The sequence below is a fragment of the Lampetra planeri genome, chromosome 5 (assembly GCF_965212315.1).
Source record: "Lampetra planeri chromosome 5, kcLamPlan1.2.h2, whole genome shotgun sequence".
Lineage (NCBI taxonomy): Eukaryota > Metazoa > Chordata > Hyperoartia > Petromyzontiformes > Petromyzontidae > Lampetra > Lampetra planeri.
This window is the reverse complement of record NC_136111.1, coordinates 12,607,112-12,623,873: the sequence shown is the minus strand read 5'-3', so window position 1 is coordinate 12,623,873 and position 16,762 is coordinate 12,607,112. Positions and strand designations below refer to the sequence as shown.

The 16,762-nt window shown below is 42.2% G+C and overlaps 1 protein-coding gene across 3 annotated transcripts; it reads left to right on the top strand.

Annotated features, from left to right (window-relative positions):
- The first annotated feature begins 261 nt into the window (after positions 1–261).
- Positions 262–15,969, top strand: LOC144718881 (forkhead box protein J1-B-like). 3 transcript variants are annotated; one of them, XM_078594464.1, is made up of 3 exons: positions 262–1,733; positions 4,729–5,282; positions 13,842–15,969. In XM_078594464.1, the coding sequence occupies exons 2-3, from the start codon at positions 4,749–4,751 to the stop codon at positions 14,607–14,609; spliced, it is 1,302 nt and encodes a 433-aa protein (XP_078450590.1). In that variant the 5' UTR covers positions 262–1,733; positions 4,729–4,748; the 3' UTR covers positions 14,610–15,969. The 3 variants fall into 3 exon arrangements, with proteins under 3 accessions (XP_078450590.1, XP_078450591.1, XP_078450589.1); XM_078594465.1 differs by lacking the exon at positions 262–1,733 and adding an exon at positions 2,512–2,801 and having other exon boundaries at positions 4,732–5,282; XM_078594463.1 differs by lacking the exon at positions 262–1,733 and adding an exon at positions 2,512–2,801.
- Positions 15,970–16,762: the final 793 nt, after the last annotated feature.

Genomic DNA, 16,762 nt, shown 5'->3' with positions numbered 1-16,762 from the left:
GGGAGACCTCCATCCAGCAGTGGATAGACCAAGGAGGAGGAGGAGGTTGACCTGTGGCCGTTGTGCACGGGCGGCGGCGGTTTGTGGTGTGGCCGTTTGGGACGTCAGCCCCAACAACATCATCAACGACGCCTGCCGTTGCTGGACGCAAAGGATGGCAATTCCACATTCCTCCGGCGGGGGTGGATGGGGGGGTGGATGGGTGGGTGGGGGGCAAGTCGATCCGTCGGAGGCACCACCGTGTGTACTGCTCGCAAGGGTTATTGTGACAATGTTGATGTTATTCTTGGTCCTTTCGGTAAAGTCACGTAGAAGGGAAATAATAAAAGAATATAAATAAAAAACTATAAAAAAAACAAACAAACTAAAATATAAGACAATAAAAAAAGAGTTATTTTAATATTATTTAATTATTTCCCTTCTACGTGACTTTACCTCAAGAACCAAGAATATGAATCCCTGCAGACATGAAAGCTTTAAATGAAAATTTTATGTTGATGTTTTTTTGCGTTTGAAGAGAGGCTCCCCTGACCTCCTTTACGCCGTCCACGCGGTGAGCGACGCGAATTAGGGGACCGAAATGTAGTCTCAGACATATGCGGCACTAACTCGTCTCTGCCAGTAGGAGGCGATGCTTGCTATGTATTCCCGGTTTCATAAGTTGCGGGTAATTTTTAGAATTGGCCTAGTCGTGTCGAATCACGTAAATGAATCTTTATCTGCGGATGTTGATGCGCGTTAATACATCGGCAGCAGTAAACCCGGGCGGATTCAAACCGTGAACCTCTTGCAACAGGCGGCAAACCCACTATCGCTAAGCCATGTTACGAGAGCCGGTCGTAAAATGAATATTTAAACTTCAATTGATAATTTGTCCATGCAGCAATCAATGTCACAAGTTCAGTTTTTCTGGGCTTAATACACAGATCGTACCAACACGCTGCTTTGGGTGCTGCGGGAACAAAGGAGGGAACTCATTGATAAAGCGCAAAGCTTGATAAAGTTATCAGGCTCATGAAACTACATATCTATCATTCACGATACAATGTATACAAACTGACTTATGCCACACGCATGTGGTGATAAGGCGACAGATTATCGAATACTTACAGACGATTTCGACTGATGTCAATTCTGATAATAAATGACGCGGTGATGCTGTGTTGGCAGTGGTGCGTGCACAAGCACGACAACACAAACATTGGTGACGTTCCAGGCAATGGCTAATTATGTATATATATATTTTAAATACGGTATTATTTCTGTTAAAGCAATGTTATTGAGGAATGTTTTGAGTTGTTTTGTTAAATTACAATAATGTTCTCGCAGAACTAGAAAACTGAGCAATTGCAAAGAATATATTCGAGAGTATGATCATAACAATCTGGCCCTTTAAAAAATGTGCACATGCCACAATATACACTCGCATCTGTACCGTATGTACTATTCACAATATGTACCATGTCCACTCACAGTCTCACACGCGCACACTTAGAATGCATGTACAGTAATGTGTGTGTTCAAATGGTTTTTGAATGCTCAGAGTTTTACCAATTTAGAAACGTGCACCTAGGGGCCCCATAAGGAATACCTGCACGAGAGGACATTCTCCCCTATAGTGTCCCCACGGATGGGTCCGCACAGTACTCCCACCCGACTCTCACGCAACGGATACGACGCATAAAACAAGTGGGCAAGGCAACGATTGACACGAACGTCATCGCGCATTGCCTGTGAGTAAATGCCTCGTCGTGAAGTGTCCAATATGTCGTCTTCTTCCCCCCATGCCCTTGGCTTCATGCACCAGGCTCACCACTGAAAATAACCTCCAACAACCCCCCCCCTCATCTATCCCTACCTCCCAAGATGTTGCATGCTCATCTGTGTAGTCGCCAGGAGATGACAGCACAGCGATGGCTGAATCCATCTGTGTGGAAATGTTGAGTCTCATCCCCTCATATGCAAGTTGTTATCTCCACGTACTATGGTTGCGTCCAAAACGGAATAGGAATGACCAAGAACCTAAATGCAGAACCCTCCTGGAAAATAATCTGTGAGGCTTTCTGGCGTAAAAAAAATATATACAAATTTGCCATTTTGCAGTCTTGAGGTTACGATACAGTTGAAAATAAATTCAAATGTAATTGTAAGGTATGTAGAAATAGATCTTAAAAAAAATTGTATTCGAAAGATAATTTAAAAAATCGCTGACATACATACGTCTACTTTTTTTTACAATCCAACTCAACAAACAGCATTTGCCATGCACACAACGCTGATAAAAGTGTCCCGTGCAGAACCCTGTAGTACATTCTAGCAAGTGGTTGAATGAGAATGGGCAGTGGGGCTCTCAGTGCTAAACACGGGTGTGGGTGTTGGGGTGAAGGGGGGTTGAAGCATGTCACATTGCGGGGGTGGGTTAGAGGGCTGGAGGGGGTAGGGAGGAGGGGTAGAGTGCATGAAGTGGGTGGAAAGGGGAGGTAGTAATTCTAGAATCCGAGGGACGGGTGACGGAGAGTCCGGTGAAACCAATCGTGAGCTGCAAGGCTTGTTTTAAAGAGCCGGGCAGGGCTACCCTGTGCGTTTTGTGTCCATCCCAGCGCACCATCCGTCGCACACCGCAATTCACGCAAGCAGTGAGCCAAGCCCTTACTGCTCCTCCTCCTGCTGCTGCCTTTGGCCAGGCACCATATAGACCACCGCCGGCACATCTTTCTCGGATACAAGTAGCGGTTGGATACCGTGTTATAAACTGCGTTGTTCATGCTTCGATTCTGCTGCCCTCTGAGAATTTATTCGAGGTAAGTGTACGTGACGCACTGCACCGCATCCGTACGTTCACGTTTATTGTCATTTCACATTGTGGGCAATTTGAAGAGCCAAGTGGTAATGCTGGATATATAAAATGTACACGCGTGTGGTTTGGAACAGTGCTATTCGTGCAGGTAAGCAATCGGTATTAAACGACTAGACGTGTAAACGCTGAGACGTGTAACAAAACTTTAGTGCAGGTGAGTGCATCAGTACCAGTCCATTCATAACACTGCGCATGTTTTATTCTTGAAGCCAAATCGGAGAGTCAGAACAGCCCAACATGAGTACAGTCGACAGCATGTGGAACTGAAGTTATGTGAAATGCACATTGCGTACATTTACATTTGGTGTGTGCTGTGCTTTGTATTCGCTTTTGTGTTCTACTTCTCTTTCAGGGCTCCCTTAATGGAGAGAGTTAGAAACTGGGCTCGGATAGAAAAGAGACTTTGAATCCAAATTGGCTCTTAAAATATATGCAGATTGCAAGCATTTCTCTTTCGACTGTTTTGTCTGCTACTTTGCACGTATTTGCTTTGATGCTTGTTTCTAACCGTGATCTCCCTTTACACAATATGCTTGTAATCTCAGCGGGCACTTGGTTGTAAATGAAAGATGTGTGTATGCATACATTGCATGTACTCTGGAAACCCCCTTTTAGATACGTTTCAATGAGAGGCATCGTAATTGAAACAGTTGCACAGTATAAATGGCTAAAAAACGTCCGAAATACTAATATTTTGCCTTATGCCACAACTTTTCGATCATTTGTATTGTATCTAAACACAGATATGACACCCCAGTAGGGGTTTGATACTATCGTACCTTTAAATCATTTTACCCTTTGCACTGCAATGTAAGCGTGTAAGTTTTTGTTAGTGCGGAACATTTATTTGCTTATTTTATACCTCGTTTGCACAATTGTGCATTTGCAATGTTAATCATCATCATCATGGGCGTCCAGTGCTGGTCCAAAAAGGACAACTGGACTCCCCAGGGTGGGTCACAGGAACATCGCAGAGTCCTGCAGTAATACAGGTTGCTGAACTGCGATATTGAATGCCATCCACATTCTCGCCTCTAAAATGAGTCAAGCCGGTATATTTGTGTACCACCTCTGATTATAACGCGTTTGAGATATCCAAACCACCACCAAGCTAAAGTAGTGTCATGATGTAACATTTAAAACTCATTGTCTTCTGCCTCAAAGCAATAACGTGGTCTTTATTTCTTTCCATTGTTGATCATAAGCCAGTGAATTATGTTGAACTTCTTTCGCACCGTACGTCGCCAACCGAGCTGATCGGAGGTGCGGGGGGGAAGGAAAACAAACGAAGCACAAAAAGCAGTTAAAAAAAATTAGTTTTCAATTTAGATGAGAATTCCACATGCATACGGCAGGGACCAATAAATAATGAATCTACCCATATGACAACCACGATTAATGTCCCACAACGTGTGGTGACTTTTGTTATCGACCCTAGTGGGATGATGGGCTGAGACAGCCTCGGACTCGACATGAGACCTCATGAGCTTCCTTCCGAACGTGACAAGAAGACGCGTTACGAACCTGGCCACCTGAGTTATATTCCTGGCCACGGCTAACAATCAGTGGCGAGTGATATTTCTAGATTTGAAGCTTTCGTGACTGCAAGGATTCATACTCTTTGGTTTTTTCGGTAAAGTCACGTAGGTAAAACAATCAATAAAATAAATGAAAACAACTAAATTAAATCACGACGTTTCAGAGTGATATCTCAACCAACCTGCACTGTCCAGCAATGGTGAAGTGGTGATGCCAATCTCCACTGCTCATCACGTATTGTAGTATTATTATTCTTGTACCGTGCAAAATCGACAACGGATCTGTGCGTGACTTCCCACACTGTTTGTTGCCATCCCCATTTGCGCCAACAGCAGCAGCTGAGCCCAGAGCCATGCCGGTGCTGTCCAGCCCAGCCATCGCCGACCGGGTGAAGGCCAATTGGCGCCTCCTGCACCCGGAGGACCGTGACAACGACGCCGGGGCCGTCACCCTGGATGACAGCCTCACCAGCCTGCAGTGGCTGCAGAACTTCTCCATCGCCAACGCCGACCTGCCGAGGCCACCGGGCCAGCAGCAGGGCCGCTCGTGGGCCGCTGCCGGTGGCCCTGGATGGGGTGACCTGCTCGGGGTGGGAACCGGCCCACCTGCCTCGCCGACGGCGGGGGACACGGCGGGCAGCATGGGGCCCCGCACGCCGGGCAAACCCGTGAGCGCAGCAGTGATGGCACAGGAGCAGCAGCAGCAGCAGCAGCAGACGGAGATCGATTACAGGACCAACGGAGCGGCCAAGCCCCCTTACTCGTACGCCACGCTCATCTGCATGGCCATGCAGGCCAGCAAGAAGAGCAAGGTGACTTTGGCCACCATCTACAAGTGGATCACGGACAACTTCTGCTACTACCGCCACGCCGACCCCTGCTGGAGGGTAAGGAGACGCACAGACACCGGGTGGAGAGAAAGGCAGGGAGAGGTGATCACTCGGCTGTGAGATTACACAGTGAAATGAACGAGGTTGTATTTTTGTCTTTGTTTTAACGGTGTTGAGTTAAAATGTTGAATTGCCTTTTTTATTTGAGTGAATTATTTAATTGGTTCGGAGCTGGGTGTCTTTCATTGCCTCATTCAATGAACATGCAATTTGGCATATCGTTAAAATGCAAAGCCTTCTCCAGTGTAATGAGTGGACTTCGAGTGGTATAATTTTGCATACTTGTGCATTCTCTAGTAGTTCATTGTACAACAGCAACAGGTGAGCAAATAATGTCGTAGATATAAAGTAGATTCCTGTACCGTATTAACATCTCGTACATGCATTCACTGACTGGAAGACATGAATGTAGCATTAGGCGGTGTTGGTTTTAAAAAATATTATCTGGATTACTCAAGTGATAATTGGGTGTAGTTGTGATGCTATAAGGATTAAAATCTGCACATACACCCATTCGAGACAGTGAAATTAACACAATGGGTGTTTATTTAGCACTTAAATATATGTTTACACTTATTATATTAAATTATGCCTTCAATTATACACCTTAAAGGATAAACGTACAGTATTAAATTTTGAGGTATTTTAGCTTGTCTCCAAATAATTTCAGAACTGTATTTTTGCAGTTACTCTGTCCTTTCTGAAATTATAAATGTTATGGCAAAAATAAATACAGTACTGTACATACAATTTCTCATTATATGCATGACACCAATCACGGTGCTAGATTCGTCGTTAGAGGAACGTGAAAGCGAGGCTGGAGGATACTTTAGATCCTTGACTATCAGGCTGAATGAAAATGGACTTCAGCCCGGCTACCGTCCACTTGCTACTGCACCAATGGTGTTTACATATGTCAGGTCCATTAATCACCACGTAAAACACCTTCATAAATCATCCCACTTCCCCACTTCTTTTCCTATGTGCTTCATTTGCCAACCTAAACTGCGGGACAAAACACTGGATTCACCCTCAATGTCATCCATGTTTCCACCATCAGCACCACCCTCACCATCTTTACGACCACGCCTCCCCACCCACGCCCTCTCCTCCACGGGCTGAAGAGGTGGGTGGTGTTGGGTAGTGGGGGGCGGATAGGAGGGTCTTCTAGTGGGAGCAGTGGTGAAGTGCATGGGTTGGGTGAGTGGGTTTTGAGAGTTTGTGTCTAGAGTTCAGCATTTTCTCAAGTGGCACCTACTTTGGCCTTAAATTGCATGGGAAACCCGGGCAAGTAGATTCCACTGTTCTGCATTTGCTTAATACAGTACTGCTATAAATCCTGTCCACCTCTTTTAGAAGCCGAGTGCAAAGTATTGTGCTTAGACAAAATGTCCCTCTATGTACGACACGCTCATCCTTGAGTCGAATTGTAAAGATCTGCATGAAAAGCACTGGACGGTATTAAAGCAAAATGTACAGTATTTATTATTGTTGACTGTACATCTCAGAAATAATGATTCGACTTGTGAACAGTTCTTGCATATACTGTAATTCACTGCATACACATTCATAGCCATCACATACACACTAAGTCATACAAAAGTAGCTTTTGCAAAGTTTATATTGTTATATATTACCCAGAAATACCTCACCGAGTCTCAATACTTTGTCAAGAGGGCCAAGCATTGATATATTTGACCATTTCCATTAAGTATTTTACTTGTGGGAGGAATATCTGGAGAGCCCCACGCATATGAGGAGGTAACACTCGAAGCTCCACACACACTCTACATTCAATAATTAATATCTGTACTCTCATCTCCTGGCCACCTAGCATCAAGCCTACAACACCTAATAACTGTAGCCCCAGTCTTCTGCCCAAGTTCTATATTAACCAGGCTCAGCTTTGCTTAGCTGCCAAAATTACTGGACAGTATAATGAGGCTGGATGCATTGAGGGTAATTTGGGTCGTATATTTTAAGGATGCAGTTTTCTGTTTGGAAGTATCACTAGTTACACTTAGTCACAAGGTGCCACCTCGCATTAGGAGCATCATTATTTTTTCACGTCTGAACCCAATCATTGCTCCTCAGCTTGTCATAATTCAGGTTGTAAATCAATACAATACTTAGAGTGGAATGGAGGGCGAAGAGGTCAGTGCTGAGCCAGCACTGCTGAGATCCTGGGTAAGAATCTAGGGCAGCCATCCATGCTAAAAAAAACATGTTCTCAAGTGCAGTGAGTTGATAGAACATCGTCACAAAAATCTGCAAAGTTAAAAAATCACATTAAGCTAGGTTTTGCACTTCACTTGTTTAGAATTGTAGATCTGATAATTAAACAAATCGGGGTTCCCTTCACAGGAGAGTGTATGGGAAAGTGCGACCCCAACAATGAAAAGGATGAAAAGGGGTATTGAAGGATTTTTCAGGAGAAAAAAAGTCGCATCCGTGGGCCATTGCCTGACGCCAAGGGGTGCACTGCTCTATTGAGATTTGCAAATGTATTATTCATATCATGATGCTGACTACACAACTGTAATTCGAAAAAAATTTAATACGTTTGTCTCATTCTTCCCATCTCAATTGTATTGATTATATTTTTATTTATTATATCGTTTGCATTAAATCTGAATGCTGTAATCCCAGATAATACATAATCGATTTTCGTCAATTAATCCTTGAATGCATAATCACCACATTACTCCCACTGCCAATAAAGAAGAAGCTCCACTGCCAATGTGCTCTACTCCAAGTGCGCCAGAATACGTTCTTGTTCAAAAAAATGCCTCTCAAATATAAACAACAATTAAACTGCCCGTTGCTAAATGAGTCTTGAACCATTTCATGCAAACTTTTATTTGCTTTCCATTGTCAAGTCTAACACAAAAGACGCTTCCTGTTTCCTTTGTAAGTGGCCGTGCTAAAAGGCAGCCAGCCAGGCAGGCAGGGTGGGTTCAAGCCCAACAGGTGCGCAGAGCGCGTGCCCTCCATGGGTCGGTCATGTCGGAGGACAGACGTTTTGATTTAGCAGCTTGTTGCTACTCGAGTTGGTACCCGATTTTATTTTCATTCAACAATGTCCCGGAGCGATTCAGTGAGTGCTGCTTCAACTCCTGCGCTCGCAAACAACCAGCAAGAGTTGTGCGTACGAATACTGTACGATACAGTTTAGTCATGTCTGGTGACATACGTTTTGATGCGGTAATGCAGTACAGTTTACTTTGCATATAATATTGTACATTACTGAATTGTGTAAGTACTGTGCACTGCATACGTGTACATGTTTATGAATGTACACCACGTATCTACTTACGTTATAAAATAGATTTGCAGGACACCCGTTCTTATCAATGTTTACATTGGGGACCGATATCCATGGGGGTGGTGGGCGGGGTCGCAGATAACGACAATTTAATGAGGAATTTCACTTATCCGCGAATTCTCATCCGCCCTATACATAATGGTACAGTACAAAGTAAAGTGCTGTTGTACAGTATTTCAAAATACTATGCATGTATAAACAGATATACATCGCATAGCGTAAACGCCAATCAAATGGTTTAACATGCTGAAAAGTAAAATGCTGTACTATCATTAATAGTCAAGCGTCGAAACAATCTCACAATATAGGGCAATTCAATATATCCAATTATAATTTATGTATTTGATATCGCAAAACCGCAGGAAATAAACGTGGCAATGTTAATACCGTATATACAGTATACGTATACATTACATAAAATAATTTGACGGCTCTAAATATAATACTTTACGGACATACAGTATCTGTTAAACACAGACGTACGTTCATTTTTTGTATAGTTTTCTACACTTGCAAATTAACGGGTTACAACACACAGTAGGTGCTGTGAAAAGGCACCACCAACAAGATCAGGACATATACCACGCACGCCGACTTTTGTTTCAATGCTGATGACTTATTGCAACGTTTTGACTGAAGCTCATTACCAGAAGCCAATGGTTCAAATGCCCTCCTCATTGTGATTGCGATGCATGACATCTCTTTTATTAGTAAAAAAAAACCCGGAGGGCATTGTACACACCAACAATAACAACAAAAGCCTACAATGCACCTTCCACGCATCCTATCTCGTGGGACGCAGCCTCCAGCTGGGTGCTTATCAGCCTCCACAGGAGCTGTTTTTTTTGCCACTGGTTCCACTTCATAACACTACACACAAGCAATGCACGGCAGTGCCGGCTGGGTCCAAGAGAAAAGCGAATTTTTCGAACTACTATTTTAAAACCCAAAAAGTAGTGATATGAAAAAAAAGCCCCCTTGTGGTTTCGGGGACAGATGTTCAAATAAACACGCATTAAATTTGTCTTGAATAGCAATTTATACTGCTGTGCCTGCCATACGCAGTGGTTTTCCCACATCAAAGACACCACTTACGAATGTATTTATTTCATAAAAGCGCGGTAGACACTGCTATATTTATGACCACTATCGCCGAACAGCAGTGAGAACAGCGATTAGGTATTGCCCTGTTTATTGCCTGGGCATGGGTCCAGCAGTGGGGGGCGGGGGGCTATAGAGAGTGATTAAATTGATGTTGTTAGGGATGTGGAATGCGGGTGGCGTTGTGGGGGGTACGGGGCCCCTCTGTGGCTGGTTGGGGTGAGCCCAGCACAGACGATGGGGCTCTGTGTGTGTACGTACGTGTGAGTTCCAAATGAGCCTACGGAAATATACTCAAGGCTGGGGCACATCCTCGACCGAATAGGATCACAGGAATGAGATGTTTTACGTAATTGTGCTGTAAAATGAACCAAACGTGAGATCAGTGTTTGGAAATTCTCTAGAACAGCGCAAATAATTGATATCAGAGCGTATTGTAAGGTTAGACCTGAATAATGAAAGCAATTAAGGGCTGGAGAGAATGACTTCGGTGATGGTGGCTTTTGTCATTTTCACAATGGCCTACCTCAGTGCTAATCTGTTGCATGTTACTACATGCATTTATTGCCCAATCCAACATTACTCACGTTGCAAATAGAATGAACCATGTTCTTACAATGGAGCTAAATTACAGCTTAAAATTATTTATTCTGCAGAGGCAAACACATTGTTCAGCCTTGGCACTGGCGATTTGCCCAAGGTATAACTATTCTGAATGCGAAAAGAACGTTGAAAACTGACTTATTAATACAGCCACCACAATTTTCTTGAAATACTAGAACACAAACCTCACAGTTACCCTATTAATACGGTAAATGTTAATTGCAGCGAGTTTCTTTTCAAATTAGAACGAAAACCTTTCGAAAGGATATTTTTTAAAAAGCGTAACGGGGCATGTTGTACATTCCCATAACAATGACTGATTATTATTGTAACAGTATTTTAAGTACAGCATTCATGTTTATTTATATTGCATGAATACTGTAAATACCGATACGTAATTAGAAAAATGTGCAGTGAATCCTAAAACATAGTTTTTTTTTAAAGAACAGAGACATAAACAAACACTGTAGTTATGTCATATGTTTGTGTTTATTACGGAAGCTATTGCCAATGTCGTTTGTACAGGTGCAGAACATTTTAATTGTGGAATGTACCATTTCCCAAAGGAAATAGGGGTGTTTTTATTTACATTATGCCCACGGGCCGCATGCACTTTGTTCTTAAATATAGCACGCTGTACCGTTTTTACCTTTTTTTTACTTTAAACGTGTTAACTTTCTTATTGTCCCATAATCACCTATTAATATTACATTTGCACGACCTTGATTTTTTTAAAACATTTACCTTTGTCAGAGACAGACAATTCGTGATATTTTTTTGCTCTTTATTTAATTCACATACACCGTGCTAATGGGACGTTTGTGTGTAAAAATACGAACTTGAACCGTATTTGAAAAATATTTAATGTATCAGTCAATAAAAACATGATAGGTAATATCTGAAATAGTGAAACATTTTGTGTGAAATTTACATAAGAAGTCATGTTGGTTAGGTCAGGAGAACTGTCAGAATGTGTCTGGTTCTGAATGCCGCGTTAAATGGAAATAAACAAATTCAATAACGTTTGTAAAGGCTATCACTTAGATCTGCACATAACGTATCTCCTTCACAAAAATGTAAAAAGTTACTAGGCTGTCAGTCTTGTATCGTGTAAGACTATCACCTTTGAAAGTGTACAGTGTTAAGATCTAACAGAGCCTCCGATTATCACGGTTTGCTGCATACGGTGCGAAATAAATTCAACATGCATCCATACACCAGCGTGCATGTATTAGTGCATTAGCCGTGCGTGCAGCTCTTTGCTCAGAGCTTTGAGAATGTTAATTTTGGCCAACAAATTGCCTCTGTCCGTACCAGTTTGTTTCCATTCAACAACAGCACTGGTTGACTTACATTCGTTGGAAATTGTGTTAGTCTAAAAACATCTAAAGACAATTGATAAGCACAGTATGGTACAAGAGGATTCACGTGATGTAAACCTACATTTAATTGTATTGGATTTGAGATCTAATGCCCATGTCCAGATGCTGAGGGAGTATTACGTATGCATTCATTCAGCAGTTAGAATCAAATAATATACACGATTCATGCATTAAATTGTGCGTGTAATAAAAAAAGGTGTGCACATGAAATGGAAATGTTACATTTTGGCTCATGGAGTGAATACAATTGTGCAAACCAGACAGAGCAAACGAGAAACAAAACAAACAGGCTGAAAATGAAAAACAATGGATTTTTTAATCGAATCATGACCCCAAATTGTCAGAATTCATCAAATTGCCATACGGGGCGATTTGTTACATGCCCATCTAAGTTGAATTGCTGTGTTTTATCCTGGCTTCATGAAGTATGATGTATATACTAGGTGTTAATATCTCACCCAGGCCCCAAATGACTTCACACAAAAGCCCAGAAAACAAAGTGTATGATTGCAGTTTTTCCATACCCAACTCTAAGGATATACACTCTGTAGTAGGTGGGGAATTTCTTACTCCCCTGGTCTCTCAATGGGGGAAAGATGTTATCCCCTGCCCCACCTGTGCAACCATTAATACTTCCCAGAACCACTCCCCATTCACCGTCATCATTTTCACCATGATCTATCGACTCCTGGATCAAGGCGTCCCAAAGCCATCAGCATACTTTATCCTCACACAAGCTGATTTCTCCTCCATCTCCATGGACCACACTTCCCCTGTCTTGTTCCCTCCGTTGAATCCCTGTTAATTGATTGACAATTGGGATTTTACCTTCTTCTTTCGTATGGATGATGTAGATGCAGAACAACAACTACAATTTAACATTTATGATGATATGATCAAACTTTACCCAACAAGTGGAGAGGGTGGCACAATTTATTAATTACACGTGAGGAAACCTTACCATAAAACGCAACTAAATGATTTGTTTACATAAACCTCCCCCATTAAACTATGACTGATGAGTAGGATGAACACAATTTCAGAAGCGGCAGAATTTAACCAAAACTACTTCCTGCAAAGACATTGGCACTTCTGTAAAGAAACTAATTGTATGTAATGTATGTACAAAAGGTATGCCTCTAACCTTGATCATTTAAATGTCCATTCCACCCAAATCTTAATGCTGTGCAAGCCAAAAACATTATTAACTGAACAAAATATAACTTTTTTGTTCGAACATTATTATCTACAAGAAATACATTTTCAAAAGCCGAGAATGGCCTTTTGCAAATAAGATTTATTTTAAATTCTTAGGTTTGGGATGTGGTTTAACGAACAAGAGAAGTGGTAAATTGTTAAAAGCATATTCTACACAGGCGGCGATGTTTACCATCTTTGGTATTTCAAGATGCAGTTCTATGTCTGTTGGCCCTCTTGAATACGAGACATGTTGCTGAAAGACCAGTCTTAATCTGCTAAGTCTGAGACACAGACACACTTAACACAAGCACTTTCCCTTGCCTTTTGTTTCTATTATAAAAGCTTTGTTCATTTAATATGGCTGTTACCAGCTCTAACGGCAGTATGTTTTAGGGTCATTCCAGTACGCTTAAGGCTCATTCAAACCAATAACATAAGCTTTTATTCCAGCATTGTAAAATAATAACAATGAATACATCGTTAGGTCTGTCAACTTTCAGGAAAATAAATTACATTTTAAGAAAGGGTTCTATTTTTCTATTATTCAGCACCAAGCCCTCTGGTGTTTTGGTATTTAAAAGTCCTGATGGTCCGTTATTGATTTTTTTTTGTGTTTCTCTGCACCCCTATGAAAACAGTGCTTTAATGTATGCAAATGTTTATTCGGATAAGTATTTGTCACTTCATTTCTAAGGGTGGCCAGGCATTTTTTGGGCTGCCTATGCATGCTCTCGTTTGCCAAACAGAGCCTAATCAAGTGCCCACTAACAGCACTTGACAGCTCAGCTTTGGCAATAGCAGCGTGATATCTGAAGGACGTTCGCTTTTCAGCATTTATTTTGCACTTACAAATTGTTGCAAGAATTCACTGCGTACACTACGTGTTACAAAAAAAACCTCACACTTGATTGTTGACGTGTGTGTTTTTTTATCACCCATATTTAGAATTCCATTCGCCACAACCTCTCGCTGAACAAGTGCTTCTCCAAGGTTCCACGGCAGAAGGACGAACCTGGAAAAGGGGGATTCTGGAGCATCAATCCCCAGTATGCAGATGTGGTGGCCAACGGGCTGCTGAGGAGGCGGCGAATAAGCACGGCGCGCTGGGCCAACAACCCCATCTCGGCCAACAAACCAGGCCCATACGGCCTCCCGCAGGCATCGTTAGAAAGCCGTTCGCCCTCAGATCTGCACGCCCACCAGGACTGCCACAATGGCGATGCCGCCGCCTCCTTCCAGCACTTTCACAGCGAGCGCAAGAATAGGCCAGAGGTGGCACTAAGCAATAGGCAGTTTTTGGCACAGGAGGAGCAAAAGGACCTTGGCTCGCTAAAGGGCAGCTTCGACTGGCAGTCGGTGCTGCACGACGTATTTGGCTCAGGCAGCGGCGACAGCGGTGACAGCGGAGACGCCTACGCAGCGGGAGAGTTCGAGGCGTCGTTTGCGCACGCCGACATCGACCTGACGGTGCACGGTCGGCACATCAACCCGCCGCCCGAGTGGTGCCAGCATGCCCTGGAGCAGGTCGACCTGAGGGCTCACGCTCCTACGTTTGACGAGGAGCTGTCACTCGCGATCAGCTCTCTTCGCCACCCTTGGGAGGAAGACGCCGAGGAGTTCCTGACAACGACAGTCAGTTTCGACGAGGTTTTTGATTTTGCGAGCTTCCCAGGACATGCCTCACTGTGGGACAGGCCAGAGGCCCTGCTGTGATTTAGTTCTCCTGGTGGTTTTTTTTTATTTAAAAAACAACATACAATGTGAACTCTAAAACATAAAACTTTCTGCAGACTTAAACACACGCATATACACTAAATGAGATCTAAGACACTACTCTCTTGTTTTGCAGTATTTTGATAACAGAAAACTTGTTTGAATGCATGATGCTTATTTTTAATATAATTGTTTTCTTGGGAAAGAGGTGTGCCTACATTTGAACTGAAGATTTGTATTGTTTTAATTACATTGTTGAATTACATTGTGATTTTAGTTGCATTTTATTTCTCTTCAATTTTCTTTATAAACAATGAAATAAGATGCAAATGTAACAGATTTTAGTAGAGCGTATTATACTATTGTATAACAATTTTGACTTCTTTTTTTAATTGACCATATTGCTAACAGTCTTTTGCACTGTAACTCATTTATGCATTCCATGAGCATTACTAACCGAATGGCGGTCGCCAGGATTTTAAGAGGCACTTGGGAAAGGGCAGTAGGTTTCTTCATTGGGTTGGTGTTTTCAGCTGTAGGATGCAATATCCTGAAGGACTGGAAATCAGTGGCAGATAATGCATTGTGTATGAGGGAATGGTTGTGGGTCTGCTGATGTTATGAAGAATGAACGGAGGATTGTGGGTAATTTGCTGTTGTACCAAACTGTAGCAATCCAACCTGGTGACAACCCTGTAGGCGTAATGACGTAATAAGAATCTGGAACCAAGGAAGGGCCGTTGTGTTAACCTATAACAAAATGTAAAATATATATATATAAAAAGGTGTGGATATGTAAGCTAAAATTGTCAACAATATACTATGCTGATGTTGGGTCACAGAAACTGTTAATTTTATATCCTGAAGTGGCTCAAACATTGGTCACTGTGAAATCGTTTTAAAGTAATTTTGACAATGCAACAATGATTGTAAAATATTCTCTTTTTTCACATTGTTTTACTGGATTGTAATTTTATAGTCATCGCAATTGATCTGGATGCCTGTTATTACAAAAAAGATTACAATAATGATTCCTAAATATAAGACATTCTGTCCAAATGACATGGAGAAAAGACCCCCAACATCTTCGGTGTTTACTGGAACAGTCATATATTGAAGACAAACTTTTGGATGATATATATGTAAAAAAAAACACTTTACAGAGTTCTATGGAGAGAGTGAAAAGATAATTTTTCTAATGTGCTGATGGAATCCATGGTGTGGAAACGGATTGTGCTGTCACGCCTGAGTGCTGAGAATTATTAAAGTAGAGAGTTACATGGCTGAGTCATATGAGGCATGTTTGCTGTTCACTTTCCATGGAATAAAAAGGAAAGGTAATAAAAAGTGATGGAAAAGAGTTTTCACTTGTTGCCAATTTGACTTATTCATCACTGGTCTGTATATGTATTCAGTAACTGCACTAAAACATAATAATCATCGTCATCATCATACATCATTCTCATTATCTCGTAAGAACCACCATAATTATTCAATATCCATCATTCTCAATAATACATACATCTTTATAAAAGGGAAATTTGTGAATATGTGTGTCTGTTCGAAATGTTGAGCATACTTCCCGACATGCAACAAACTTGAAATTTGGCATGTGTGTAGCTTCCAGACTGTACACAATGCAAAAAGTATAAAAATAGACTTTTGCATTGGGGGGGGGGGGGGGGGGATGGTTGCAATAATGGATATATTTTGCACGGCAAGTGAGTGGTGACGTCACATCTGTGATGTCACCCGCATGCGGCAGCGTTACGCAGTGTGCCTGCTGACGTCACGCATCCCCCCCCACCCTCCGCGTAGGCCGTGTATTAATCCAAGACAAGAATCCAAGTCTCGGGCGAAGCCGGGTAGTAAAGCTAGTATAGAATAAATTGAAAGGATAGAAGAGCCAAGACTGAAGTGGTATTGTACGTACAAGGTGGATGGAGAAATTCCACCTGAATTGGCTGGGCCATGCCATCAGCCTTCATCTGGATCCTGGAAAATGGTTCACAAAGACATGGATGAACACTGGTGAGATGGAATCAAACAACACAGGCGGAGGCAGTATCTACCAGTGTTATATGGAAAAATCTGAAAGTGATGGTACAAGACGGAGAAGTGTAGGCACTGGGTTTATCTTTGTGCCAGTCATG